Below are 15,176 nucleotides of genomic sequence, written 5' to 3' on the forward strand. Positions count from 1 at the left end.
CGTTCAACTAAAACAAACATTGTAACACGATAACTATACTTCAAAACGTTCAACTAAAACAAACATTGTAGCACGATAACTATACTTCAAAACGTTCAACTAAAACAAACATTGTAGCACGATAACTATACTTCAAAACGTTCAACTAAAACAAACATTGTAGCACGATAACTATACTTCAAAACGTTCAACTAAAACAAACATTGTAGCACGATAACTATACTTCAAAACGTTCAATTAAAACAAACATTGTAACACGATAACTATACTTTAAAACGTTCAACTAAAACAAGCATTGTAACACGATAACTATACTTTCAAACGTTCAAGTAAAACAAGCATTGTAAATGCAACATTTATTAAAAATGAACAGGGAAAGCGAAGATTGCTATTATGGGCTCGATAGGGTACTGGCCACGGTTGGTAAAACTCTCTGTATCCGAAAGTGTTTTATAAAACGAACAAAGACAAACCAAGATGCGATTTTATTGTTTCAAAGATTTAAACGTTGATACATGTTACTACAAATGTAATAACTTTGTTTCCACTTCAGAGACAACTTCACAATATACTATCAAGACTATTTTATTTAGTAAATGAGTGAAGTTTCGAAATGTCGCCTCCCCCCCCCCAATGGCTCAGTGGCAAGTCTGCATGGTTACACCACTAAAAATCGAGTTTCCATATCCCCTCCCCCCCCCAATCGAAATGTTGCAGTTTTTAAGTCAAAATCTATGAAAAGCCAGATTTCTTCGAAATTTATGTTATGTATAACAAAATAAAAACATTTTTATAATTATTAGTAAATCTTGGGAACTAAAATTTGTGAAATATTTTCCATATAAATGAGTCATTGAACTGGAAGGTGAAAGAAACCAAACGAAAAAAACGAAGACACTTTTTTTTAAATCCATTATTAAACGGAGTATCAAGCTCAAAATGGTGAGATTTATTACTTTACCGGGAATGTGTTATTTGTTTTACTTCTGTTTATATATATATATACCCCACCCTCCTCCCAGTGGCTCAGCGGTAACTCTGGGGGGCTTATGACATTAAAAACCGCGGGTTTCGATACCCGCGGTAGGGAGAACACAAATAATCAACTTTATAGCTTTGTAATTAAAAACAAAAATTGTTTTTTTCATTTCGAGATTAAAAACATGTTAATGCTTTAGTAATTAATCGCCGAATCATAAATATATCTGAATCCATAGAAGTAAGAAATACATAATTCTTTCTTAACGAAGAAGGTAAATATCAATACTACTAACATTTGTAATAAAAATGACGTAATACTAATGGTATAATTATTCGGACTATTGTTCTCGACTATCAGCGAAGTGGTTAGAGTGCTCATATTCGGGATCATAGGTTTGTGGGCTCGAATCCTGGAAATTCTACAAAATATGTCTGACATAACGCCTGCCGACGGCCGGAAAATTCACTGGTCGAAACGTTGTGATGTACATGGTGTCTCCCACAAGCGAATACCTAAGAATCCGTTCGTTCAATACCAACTGACGATGAGAGATAAGTTTCTCTCAAATGCCATTAAATCGTTTCTAAATACATTTTGCAAGTCAGAAGAATCATGAGCGTGATTGAAAAAAAATATATATTATCATTTTTTATTTTTTAAGATATGATATCAAATTTGTAATATAACAAAAGAAATTATTTTGTTTTTGCCCTTTATCAATGTTTTCATTTTCAACTTTATGTGAAAAATTAAGAATTACAAATAAGGCCTGCCACAACATTGCCGTGCAAATTGGTGGGAATATATAGAACTCGGTTTGTTTAGTTTGTTTTGAATTTCGCGCAAAGCTACACGAGGGCTATCTGCGCTAGCCGTCCCTAATTTAGCAGTGAAAGACTAGAGGAAGGGCAACTAGTCATCACCACCCACCGCCAACTCTTGGGCTAATCTTTTACCAACGAATAGTGGGATTGACCGTCAAATTATAACATCCCCACGGCTGAAAGGGTGAGCATGTTTGGTGGGACAGGGATTCGAACCCGCGACCCTCGTATTGCGAGTCAAGCGCCCTAACAACCTACCCGGTCATGTCGGGCCATGTATAGAAGTCAAGCAGCACAACGCGATCTATTTTTCTCTCTCCGAAACAAATTTTTAAGTCAGTCAGTTAGTGGTAGGTATCAAGGCTAAAATAACCAGGAGTGTTCAGAGATCTTCGGATCTATCTTCGCCCCGCTCAGGGTATGTGAATTATCGTTGAAAGTGCCGGTTCTCGTCCAAATGTTTAAGAATATGGGAGGAGGGAATACATGTTTGGCCCTCTAAAAGGCCCCTGACCCTCTCTGTTCCTACTAACTGTTGTGTAAACTTTCATCATGTTTCATGAAATGTTTTCAACGTAGAAAACGAGGTCATCGTGGCGTATGATTTGAATGTTTATTTTTAAACAACTAAATGCTTATTTATTCGTAGCGTGAAACAAATGTTCTAAAACTTCTATCACTAACACACGTCTCCCGGTGGGACAACGAGCGGTAAGTTTACAACGCCAAAATCCGGGGTTCGATTCCCCACGGTGGACACAGGATATATATATATATGTGTGTGTGTGTGACTTTGATCTAAATCAAACAAACTATTTTATTATTTAAAGAACAACAAAATACTTTGAACGAAAACATATTATACTTTAAAATTAAACCAATGAATACGTGCAAAGGTAATATAAAATTAGAATGCAAATAACAGTTTTAGGTTGAGCAGCATTTTGGGCGAATTTACTAATTTAAACTAATCAAGTGTTAACCAATTTCTAAATAAGTTAAGAAATTGTTATTTAATTTGAATTGTTGTTGGGTTTTTTTTTCGATAGATCAACATGGACATTCATAAGACTCAAAGAATGTCTGTGGACCAAACTTTGCAACATACAAAAATATTACTTGAATTGCACACGTCGATGTACGTCCTGTTTTAAGTTTTCGTATAATAAGAAATAAAACAGTAGAATTTATAATAAAAAAGTTCATGTTATGAATTCTCTAGATCTATTGAAAGTTATTTTATACTGTGGATTTAGAACGCTAGAAACCGAGTTTCGATACCTGTGGTGGGCAGAGCACAGACAGCCCATTGTGTAGCTTCGTGCTTAACTTCAAACAAACAAACAAACTTTATAACAGCAATATTTTTACACTTCTTAAAATTTTACGGCCCTCCACTGGCACAGCGGTATGTCTGCGGACTTGCAACGCTAGAAACCGAGTTTCGATACCTGTGGTGAGCAGAGCACAGATAGCCCATTGTGTAGCTTCGTGCTTAACTTCAAACAATCAAACCCTTTAAGATTACATTAATAAAATGATGATTAATGTGCATCCACACCTCATTGGTCTTTAGAAGTAAAATGACCTAGGGACCCGAACTCACTGCTGTTAAATCTTGTGAGGCACCTTAGAGACTAAGAGGGGAGGAGGGGGTTCGCTGACTCGTGGATTTCATCCAACCAGTTAGATAGTTAGTGGTCTTCTATATTGAATATTTGGTGTAAGATGGTACTCCTACTTCATTACAGTTTCTTTATTGCTATGCACATATTTGGCGCTCTTGATAATCAGGATTTTCGCTACACTAATTATACAGCAAACATAGTTTTTGTTCTTGATATGTCCACACATTGAGAACTCCAGAAGGATCTACTGGCATAAATAATTCTCTTCACCTTCCACACACACACATATATCAAAAATAAATAAAACGTTAAAATGTCAAGTTATAATGAACGTAGGGCTGTTTCGTTCAAACCTTTCATTAAAGCTTAGACGTCCTAAAATTATTCTAAGTGTCATTCTGATTTACCTTAGAAGATAATGAGAGGACTAGGTGCATTAGCTATGCTTAGACTGCTGTCTAATGAAGCAATTTTTCCTACATTCTTCTACTGCCTAGAAGGTGAACAAGAAAACGTATTTATTTTTACGCTTTACTTCATGCATTATAAATGGCTGACGTAATCCGTCGGTGAATTCATGAAACTTGCATTTAACATTGTTTATGTAATTAATTGACGAGCTGAAGTCATGTTTTAATTGTTTTTCTTTTGTTGTTGAATGTTACAACAGGGTCAAAAACCAGGGCAGCGACGACTGTCTCATGAAGTCAACCAGAGAAGTATGTATTATTTTTTTTTGGTTTATATTTTAATACAAAAAACACACAGTAATAAGTTTCATACCCATATTATAAAAAACTCGCGTGTTTTTAAGCAGCTATTTTGAAGTATATAATGGAGTAGCGTATACAGTGCTAACAGAATTTAGTTAAAACTTTATACATCAGCCAAGCGTCAGAATTTTAAAAAGTGTGAAGGATTACTTACTCTGAATGAGTACTGTCGAACAGTTTGATCATTTTACCGCCAGGGTAATTTTTAAGATTTTACAAAAGTAGCCTACTGTCACGTTTTGATTACCATTTAGACAAGCTTGGAACGTTTGTGGAGATTGAAAGCAATACAATTTTTAGTTAAATTGTTCATGCTTGTGTTATTTTATTTAAATAATGCTACAATTGTATAAAGAAGGCTAGATAACACCAACCCTAAAAACTATTTGAAATCAATAATTTCATATTAATTTCGTTGAAAGTGAGAACTGATAAAGTAAGTTATCGTGAAAAACCTGACGAACAGCACAAGCTATTATATTGGACAAAAAATAAACAGTAACTGTTATATAGAATTATAACAGATTTTTGTATATGTGATTTAGTTATTTTCTTCCATGTACGTTGTTATTAGTAAGCAAGTTTAAATCAACTCGTTATTATGCAGATATAAATATCTATACCAATACTTCGCACGCGCCTACCCACATTTATATTTTGTATTACTATGGACAAAGTTGCATGGTAGCGTAAAATACATAATACCGTGTATGTTAGCTAAATTAACGAAAATAAAAAAACCGTTTTGGGACAAAATATGAGTACAAAGGCTAGAAACTAGTGTAGTGTCAACACTTTCATGTGTTCTCTTCAGTCCTACACACTTTTCTATTTCTGACAAGAAACTTATCCGCACAGCTAAGCTGATAACCGATTGTGTAATTCCCTTGAGGACACACGTGGTCAGGAAACTGTTCAACTTAAACTGACCTTGAGAGATGTTAAAGTTTGGTGCTCTCGTCATAATGTAGCTTTTAACAATTAATAAAAATAATGAAATATTTCTTATTTCAAGAGATTTTGAAAACCCTCTGAACTGGAAATCGGTCAAAATTATATATAAAACCAAAAACTGCGTAAAACGAATTACGTTTAGAACTATATTATTAAAAGTGTACCAAACTTTAATTCCCCTGTTTACTGATCCCGTGTGCTTCCAAGGGGGGTTTCACAATCAGGCCATCGTACTAAACTTTAATTCCCCTGTTTACTGATCCCGTGTGCCTCCAAGGGGGTTTCACAATCAAGCCATCGTCATCTACGTAAGCATATTCTTCTCAGAATATTTTTGACTAAAGAGGACACATGAAAGTTTCAAATCTAGTTTCGTAGTCTTTATATTAAACATTTGTTCCAAAAGTGTGTTTTATTTTTTATTAATAGTTATATGAACCTGAAAGGGCCTATTTCGCATTTGTATCATTGCATTATGTATATTTGAACATGTGAAAATTAACATTAAGCACCTTGTTCGATTCTCTTAACAATTTTCGAAAGACATTTAAGAAACCTTCAAAATTACAATTTTTACATGTGTTTAGTGCTTATTAACTCTTATTAAAGCTCATATTATAAAGTCATAGATTCATTTACCAGAATATGAGTTATCTAATGTAGATCAATGGCTCAAACGTGTTAATAATTATTTCTGGTGGTATTATAAGAGCCAACGAATCTTATTATTACAGTTTTTTGTTTGTTTGTTTTTGTACCTCTGACGTTATAAGCCGATTTTGATAATATTAACTGCTAGAAAATATTCTAGATGTACAACTACTAAAAGTCTGTTAGGCGTGTAATTTTGCACTTTCTTTGACTTCTTTTAGTGTCCAGAAGTTCTATTGTATCTCCTCTAGCAACTATACCCAGTTCAGACACTGCTTCAAGCACAAACGGAAGTACTTTGGAAAACAGTATGGAATGGAGCTTTGATATAATCGAGCTGGAGAGAATAAGTGATAAAAAGTAAGCGAGTGTTCTGAATTTCAAAAGAAAAAGTATTTTCGAGCTACGGAATTGCAGGAAAAAATGTGTGCCATTTCACATATTGAGTTGTTGCTGGCTGTGTTGGATTTGTTTTCCACGTTAAAACGTCAATAAATCGAAGAGAACAATTTCGGTTTCGGCTACTCTTCTATAGTATAGGCTTAATTTCTTTAGTTATAAAAATTACTTTTAATTAAATGCTTGTTGTTTAAAACTCGTAATAACTTAAGGTTTTTATATTTGGTTAAATAAGTTACATGGACATTCAATACGTTATTTTTTTATGTTTTATTGTTCAATTGCGTCACGAAGGCTCCCGTAAAAGAGACAATAATAACCACTTTATTTTTTTTTTGTCAAAACGAAAGGATTTTCCAGTTCGTTATGTCTCCCAGAACAGTACCTAAACCACGGCATGGAATTTTTTTTTAACTGAATTGTGTTTCTTTTGTAATGAAGCAGTTCATTAATCTTGCTTTTAAATAAAATCTGGAAACTTTAAGAGATTTATTAAAAGAAAGTGTCCTAAGGAAGGATACCGTCTGAGGAAGATCCTCATTGAAAAAAAATTCCACAGTGAGTCAGCGGACATTCACTGCTAATATCAGGGGTTCGAGTCCCCATATTCGATAGATTGAACATTGCCCATTGTGTAGCTTTGCGCTGAAAAAAACCCCACAAAAAATCACCTCGTTGATAAACAAAATGCGTTGGTTGAAGGTGCTAAAAACCGTAACGTAAAGGAAAACATTTATTCCCTTTATACAATCTGACAACATAGCTGTTCATACAGTAGGGCAGGGGCGTAACCAGAGTAAAAACAAAAATGCGTTGGTTGAAGGTGCTAAAACCCGTAACGTAAAGGAAAACATTTATTTCCTTTATACAATCTGATAACATAGCTGTTCATACAGTAGGGCAGGGGCGTAACCAGAGTAAAAACAAAAATGCGTTGGTTGAAGGTGCTAAAACCCGTAACGTAAAGGAAAACATTTATTCCCTTTATACAATCTGACAACAGAGCTGTTCATACAGTAGGGCAGGGGCGTAACCAGAGTAAAAAAAAATGGGGGTAACCACTAGTTTTTAGTTCCAAACGCGTTCGTGACAAGTATTTTATGGATAGAGAAATAATGTTAGTATATAGTTAGATTATGATTTTGCTTTGTAAATGATTTGTTTATCATTTTTGCTTTGTTTTCAGTTAAGCTTCCAGTAATATTGCTTTATATATTTACTTAGCACCTAATAGTTGGCTAGTTTGTTTGATTTAGGTTTAGGTTAAAGAAAATTAATAAGTAATTTTATGACATGTATTGGTTGTTGAACAAATTATTTCATGACATTCATTTTGTAAAATTAATTAACAAATTGTTAAATATAAAATGCAAACGTTTGTAAGAATTTCAAACTACAAAATTTGTTTACTTATACAAAAATATTGATGTATTGCATTTTGAATATATGGTCTCATATTAATATACTCTAATCCTGCTTGAAAGAATTTCAAGTGCCGCGGCTATTAAGGATTCCTTCTTGTTTAATAGTAAGTGACAAAAATGCCTCTTCCATGGAGCATACTTTTAAATAATGTGTAAGTAAATACTTTTTCTTATCGACAACGTGACAGCCATCTACCAACATATGTCAAATTATAGCTAAAAAAAACGTCTTTCTATAAAATGTGGGCGCCATGAACTCAGCCTGTCTACGCCGTGCAGTAGGATTTAAGTTTCATTTTGTCTTATTTTTTACATCTTGGAAAAAAGTAATGATAACAAGTTGCATCAGATAACTTGATAACTTCAATAATTGTTGCCCAGTTTAAAAATTTATCTATGTATATCTCATCGAATTTCTTTTGGTAAATTTTAAGACTTAAAAGCTAATTGCTTTTTTATTACCGCGAAAACTGACACTCAAAGTTACTGAGATCTGACAGTTCGTGTGTTTAGATTATATCTTATTGTTTAGCAAGAACGAGTGTTCGACTTTTCAGTCAGTAAATCTTAATAATCTCCTCCAATAAACCTCCAGAACTTGACGAAACTTAAAATCCAAATAGTTACCTGGTGCTCCAAGCTTAAGGAACTGCCAAAATTTTAACATAAAAAGTAAATTGTGCCATAAAACTTTTTATTAAATTTTACTGTTCTGACTGTTAACTTGGTATTGTTTATGTGAGATGGCGCTCCAGAGGAAAATTCGAAACTATCATAATATAATTGGATTTCCGCTGATCAACTAATTTGCAAAATAACTTGTGCTTTTACACTTAGTTATGTCTGATTCCTTTTAAATATCATTATATTTATATGGAGTACAGATCTCGATCTTTAATTATGTACTGAATATTTTGTTTTTATCAGAGCACTTTCGTGGTTAGGAATGACTCTTTCCTCTACTTTCAATGTCTGCTCTGTATTAAACTGTGACGAAAATACGTTAAGGAACTGGTTAAGCCTAATAGAAGCAAACTACCTAAATAACCCTTATCACAACTCTACACACGCTGCGGATGTCATGCAGGCAGCTGCTTATTTTCTACAAAAACCAAGAATCAAGGTACGTGTCCTGTGATTCAGGTGTCATTTTATAGACTGGAGAGTAATATTTGAATTGAATCAACCTGCTAAAGTTAAACCTCTAAGTTTAATAACGGAGTCAACCACTTATTAAAGAAAAACTTATGTAAATGTTGTGAATGGGGATTTATTTTCACATTAGCCCTAAATACAATATATAAGTATTTCGTTATATTTTGCAGTTCTTTGAAATAGCCATTTTTGATTTAGAAGTACCAGTTCAATGGGCGTGGCTTAATTTGAAATCCTGTGTTCCAGGCGATATTCGATCCTTTAGATGAAGTAATATCCCTGATTGCTGCCATCGTACATGACGTCAACCATCCTGGCAAGAACAGTGCTTTCTTGTGTAACACTAGAGACGAGCTAGCGATTCTCTACAATGACTTGTAAGTTCGTGGATATTTTGTCTACTGTTCCCTTAAACAGTCGTCACTCTGACCTGGAGGATGCTTTCAAATAAGATCAAAGTCCATTTGGCCATAGTTTCATTTAGTTTAGTGCGAACTGAAATCTTGTACAACATAACCTCAGAAAACAGCACAAACCTCACGTGATCGAGCCATTGAGTAAAGAAACAAGTATATAAATAGCTTTACGTTAATAATATTCCTAACATTTAGCCAATTCATTTTTCTTGTTAAATATCTTGCCGTGGTTTATAATTGAAAAATTTAATAAGGTTTGATGAAGGAGCTATTAATAGTCAATACATATACGCGATTAAACTGTGTTGTATATCTTTCTCATTGAAAATACATCATTTACTAACCTTTATCTACAAAACTGAACAGAATTTTAGTGTTCTTTCATTAAACAATTTCAGACTAGACATTATAACATGAAATAATTATTAATAACGAATTATTTCTTAATATGTTTCCAATTAACCTTGTTTCGTTAGTTTATTTTTAAAGTATCCCAGGTTTCCAATTAACCCTGTTTCGTTAGTTTATTTTTAAAGTATCCCAGGTTTCCAATAAACCCTGTTTCGTTAGTTTATTTTTAAAGTATCCCAGGTTTCCAATTAACCCTGTTTCGTTAGTTTATTTTTAAAGTATCCCAGGTTTCCAATTAACCCTGCAGTTTCGTTAGTTTATTTTTAGAGTATCCCAGATTTCCAATTAACCCTGCAGTTTCGTTAGTTTATTTTTAAAGTATACCAGGTTTCCAAATAACCTTGTTTCGTTAGTTATTTTTAAAGTATACCAGGTTTCCAAATAACCTTGTTTCGTTAGTTCATTTTTAAAGTATACCAAGTTTCCAATTAACCTTGTTTCGTTAGTTCATTTTTAAAGTATACCAGGTTTCCAATTAACCTTGTTTCGTTAGTTCATTTTTAAAGTATCCCAGGTTTCCAATTACCTGTTTCGTTAGTTTATTTTTAAAGTATCCCAGGTTTCCAATTAACCCCGTTTTGTTAGTCTATTTTTAAAGTATCCCAGGTTTTGTAAAAGCTGCATAATACTTTCGTTATCACCTTTTTATTAATGTACAGGTAAATTAATATACAGGTAAATAAAAAAAACTGACAAATAACCTCCGGTATCCAATTGTTGACGTGAAGACTGACTCATCATGTCTTTCTTTGTTGTATTATGTTCTATTTGTTGACGTGAAGACTGACTCATCATGACTTTCTTTGTTGTATTATGTTCTGTTTGTTGACGTGAAGACTGACTCATCATGACTTTCTTTGTTGTATTACGTTCTATTTCCTCCTCTCCTTTTTTATGTATGGTTTTCCATGTGGTCAACTTTTCTAAGAGTACGTCAGTATTATAGAAACCGTTGTTCCGAAAGAATTGGTGCATGATGATATTATATGTCCGTATTATTTCCTCTACCTTTGTTGTGTTTATCTTTATCATCATTAACTTCTGATTTCTTTGTTGTTTTATATTTTTATCCCCCGTATATATTCCAGTACTCCTTTGATTTATGTTTTAAACCTCTGCATGCATATTCTTTTACTTGTAAAATAAGACAGAATATGAATTTATAGCACCAGAAATGCTGATCATACGTTTATAGTGTAAAATACGCATATATTTAGGGTAACGTTTGTCACTTAGACAAACCGGTAAAGAATATGAATTTATAACACCAGAAATGCTGTTCATACGTTTATAGTGTAAAATACGCATATAGTTAGGATAACGTTTGTCACTTAGACAAACCGGTAAAGAATATGAATTTATAGCACCAGAAATGCTGATCATACGTTTATAGTGTAAAATACGCATATATTTAGGGTAACGTTTGTCACTTAGACAAACCGGTAAAGCTTATTTTATACACTAGGTTTAATTGAAACTTTGTGCAAGGAATATTTTTATTACATGTTTTTTAAATACAAGTTCATCTTGCAATTTCATGTGATTAAACAATTCCCATGTCTTAATTAGGTCTGTTTTGGAGAGTTACCATGCGGCAAGAGCTTTTAGACTGACTTTGTCGGACAAAAATGTCAATATCCTACAAAACTTGGATAGGGATACTTACCAATTTGTCCGAGAGTCCATTATTGACATGGTTCTGGCCACCGAGAATATTGACGAACTGTGGGGGAAGTTAAAGCGATGACATGGATAAACGCACATGAGAAAGGAGTTGAGAAATGGCAAAACAAAGGTAAAAAAGTTGAGGAATATGGATGAATACTACCTTGTCGTCATCTATCTCTTCATTGGGGACAACAGTTTTTAGAACATTGACGAACTTTGAAAGATGTTCGAAGTGTTTGGACATTAGATGACATAACGTACATAACAAACAATTGAGGAAATAAAATATTTAAATATAACTCAAAAATTTAAAACAGGAAAGATATGTCATTCAGCTTACACTGGGGACAATGGCTTTTAATAAACATACATAACAACAACTATAAAAACTGTGGAGATGACATAAACATACACAACAACAAGTACAAAAAACTGAGGAGATGACATAAACATACATAACAACAAGTACAAAAAAACTGAGGAGATGACATAACGTAGATAACAACAAGTACAAAAAATTGAGCGTCATCTCCTCAGTTGTTGTACTTGTTGTGATGTATGTTTATGTCATCTCCTCAGTTTTTTGAACTTGTTGTGATGTATGTTTATGTCATCTCCTCAGTTTTTGTACTTGTTGTAATGTATGTTTATGCCATCTTCTCAGTTTTTACTTGTTGTAATGTATGTTTATGCCATCTCCTCAGTTTTTGTACTTTTTGTTATGTATGTTTATGTCATCTCCTCAGTTTTTGTATTTGTTGTTATGTACATTTATGTCATCTCCTCAGTTTTTGTACTTGTTGTTATGTATGTTTATGTCATCTCCTCAGTTTTTTGAACTTGTTCTTATGTACATTTATGTCATTTCCTCAGTTTTTTGTACTTGTTGTTATGTACGTTATGTCATCTCCTCAGTTTTTTGTACTTGTTGTTATGTATGTTTATGTCATCTCCTCAGTTTTTGTACTTGGTGTTATGTATGTTTATGTCATCTCCTCAGTTTTTTGAACTTGTTGTTATGTATGTTTATGTCATCTCCTCAGGTTTTTGTATGTGGTGTTATGTATGTTTATCCTTGCCTTCTTTCATCTCATTCATTGCTTCTCTGTTTTATATCTTTATCCAACTTATCCCTTCCACTATTTCCTTGTGGTATATGTTTATCATTATCACGTCCTCAACATTTTTGTTTTTATTGTTGTACTTGTTTATGCATGTCAGCTTTTCTACTTTATGCTGGATATGTTATTCTATATAATTGCTAGTTATCTCCTTTTGAAGGTTCTAACATGAAAAATACACTGTTCACCCCGTAATTGAAGTGTTAGACTCTATGAATTAACATTATATTATGTTTGTACCTTTTCCATGTAAATAAAGTACATTAAAATAATGGTAACTATGTGGTCATAAGTTATGTATCTTCTTCAGAACTAGCTGATCATCTAAATGAGAAAAGCTTTACAAACACGATGTTATGAGTTGTTACATAATTACATCTTAAATTCATAATACGACATGACAGTAACTAAGATAAACATTTATATTATTCTTGAATGAGCAAAAAAAAACTGCTTAAATCATGCAAAAGATAAGTGGAATTTGAAACAGTTATGGCAAGGCAGAACTACTGTTGTAAAATAAGGTCAATCACTCACTCAGTTCGTTGTTATGCAAATCTCATGATCCGTCTTGTGACCTAGAATTTAAGTGACTGGTCATTCAGCCTATATTATATTTTTACTATACTAAAAAGAACACCAGGGCACAGGTTATAATGTGAGATATAAGATCGTAGGCTACAGCTAAATCCATGCTTGATTTTACTAGTTCTTGTGTTCTACATTTTCAATTATTTTAACGACACGTAGGAATCCAAATGTGGTCAAAACCTCATTAAAACACGGTTGATGACAACATTAAAAAAAATCGGTTTTGGATCGTTATTGTGCAGCGATGATTGGCTCACCTTCAGATTTTTAAGTAATAAGACGTTTCTTTCGTCTGATGCCGACCCTGGGTTGGCTTTGTGGTAGAGCTTTGGATTTTGGAGCTAGTGAGCCAGGTTCGAATCCGTAAGATACCACAAAATATTCCCCGCACTTTATATTGTAGATGTGTTATAAGAGTGACAGTCAATCCCTTAGCGTGGGCAGTAGGTTACTGCTGACTGGCTGCCATCTCCCTGATCAACAGTTCAAAATTAGGAACAGCGGCACATAGCATTATTTGCCATATATACAAATAGAAGTTCGTCTGACCCTAGTCTCGATAATACTAGAACAACTGATAATACTGCTGCCATTGCTTTAGCACTTGCCATGGCCCTTTTAAAACAATTATATTACACAAGGGATAGCCGTATGTCATTTCTTGCAATAACAATTCTCATAGTTGAGCTTCGCATTTGCTTGTTGACTAGATTTAATATCACAATCACATATTACCAGACTACTAAAATAATTAGAAATCTCTATAATGCTAGTTCACATGCTATTGGTCTAGCTTCAAAGTAGGCTGAAGTAACCATCATCGTTAATGATTTCAATATATTTTATGTTTGGTACTTTTACATTCAAATTAACATTCCCATCCAGTGTCGGGAAAAAAGTTTGAAAGTGACTCTGACAAAGAACAAAATAGCCCATTTACAGGTTGATGTCCAACACAATTGTATACATTCTGCAAACAAAATCGGGAACTTTTGGTCATTTGCAAGAACTTACAGCATCGTACAGTACAAAGTTCAAAGTATGGCAGCCATGTTGAACGACACGTGTCCATTTGTTTAATTACAACAACCTAGACTGGACACTCTTGTATTAGCCTCTCCTATTTACGTTTTTATCATACCCCTGACCTCGCCAATCTTTGAGCAGTATTCCATATTGCATAAACTCTTCAAGAAAGACCACTGATAGGGCAAAGGTTGTGACCTCCTCGACATTATTGAAAAAGTAATAATTTCCTTGACATTTACCACAATTCCGTAGATATTAACTACTAAAACTGGTCTTAACGGCTGGCATCAGGGTTACAGTCTATCGTTATTGAATAGTAGATCATAGTTTAATTTTTAGAACAGTTGCGTTAACTACTTCTTTGAGAAAATCTGTGTTAACTTTCTGGAGTTCTAGATTCAAATAACAACGAATTCCCATCGTTGTTTATGAATCTGCGAACTATTTCTTTCTTTTTCTTTTCGCGGCATCATATTTACATTTTCATATTTCTTCGCTCATTTTGAAAATAGGTTTTAAACTGTAACTAATTAATTTCAACTACTCAATACTTTAGTATCTGATTATTCCATAACTTTGTATCATATTAAATACTTCACTGTGCAGTTTATTATGTGTATCAACAATAATACCACTGATTCATATGTTTGTCTTCAAAAGTTTTATTGGTGTATTTTATGACATCTTTATATATATATATGTTTAGTTTATAAATTTCTGTAAAATATATCCACAAGTACTTGATGTAAACAACTATGTTTAATTGTCAAGATATCACAGGGATTAGTATTACAAATCACGAACTTCTTAAATAGCATCTACCATTAAATATGGCCACTCACTTGAACTAATACACACTCAAGCGTGAACAGTAAACATATATTAAACTATTTCTTAGTAAGTGCTATCAAACAAGCCGCCAGATCGCGCGGTTCAAATTTCATTACGCTTGTTGAGATACAAAGTGAGCCATCATAGCGACAGCCATGCAACTAGTCAAAGTGTATAGCTTTATTTCACATTGTAAAATATAGGCAACTTTAAAATTGAATGTAGTTTCGTATATTTCTTCCCTATATAAGAAAACAATTAAAGTGGTGTAGTGTGTGTGTGTATATATATATATATATATATATATATATATATATAT

General features: G+C 33.3%; 1 protein-coding gene across 1 annotated transcript in view; it reads left to right on the forward strand.

Annotated features, from left to right (window-relative positions):
* LOC106464503 (high affinity cAMP-specific and IBMX-insensitive 3',5'-cyclic phosphodiesterase 8B-like) overlaps positions 1–15,176 on the forward strand; it is an 80,227-nt gene that overhangs the window by 57,781 nt on the left and 7,270 nt on the right. Inside the window, exons 13-17 of the mRNA XM_022392239.1 lie at positions 4,105–4,153; positions 6,034–6,172; positions 8,563–8,758; positions 9,037–9,167; positions 11,187–11,351. Of these exons, the coding sequence (XP_022247947.1) occupies positions 4,105–4,153; positions 6,034–6,172; positions 8,563–8,758; positions 9,037–9,167; positions 11,187–11,351 (680 nt within the window). The remainder of the gene's footprint in view (positions 1–4,104; positions 4,154–6,033; positions 6,173–8,562; positions 8,759–9,036; positions 9,168–11,186; positions 11,352–15,176) is intronic.

Source organism: Limulus polyphemus, unplaced genomic scaffold (assembly GCF_000517525.1).
Source record: "Limulus polyphemus unplaced genomic scaffold, Limulus_polyphemus-2.1.2 Scaffold1670, whole genome shotgun sequence".
In the NCBI taxonomy this organism is placed as follows: Eukaryota; Metazoa; Arthropoda; class Merostomata; order Xiphosura; family Limulidae; genus Limulus; species Limulus polyphemus.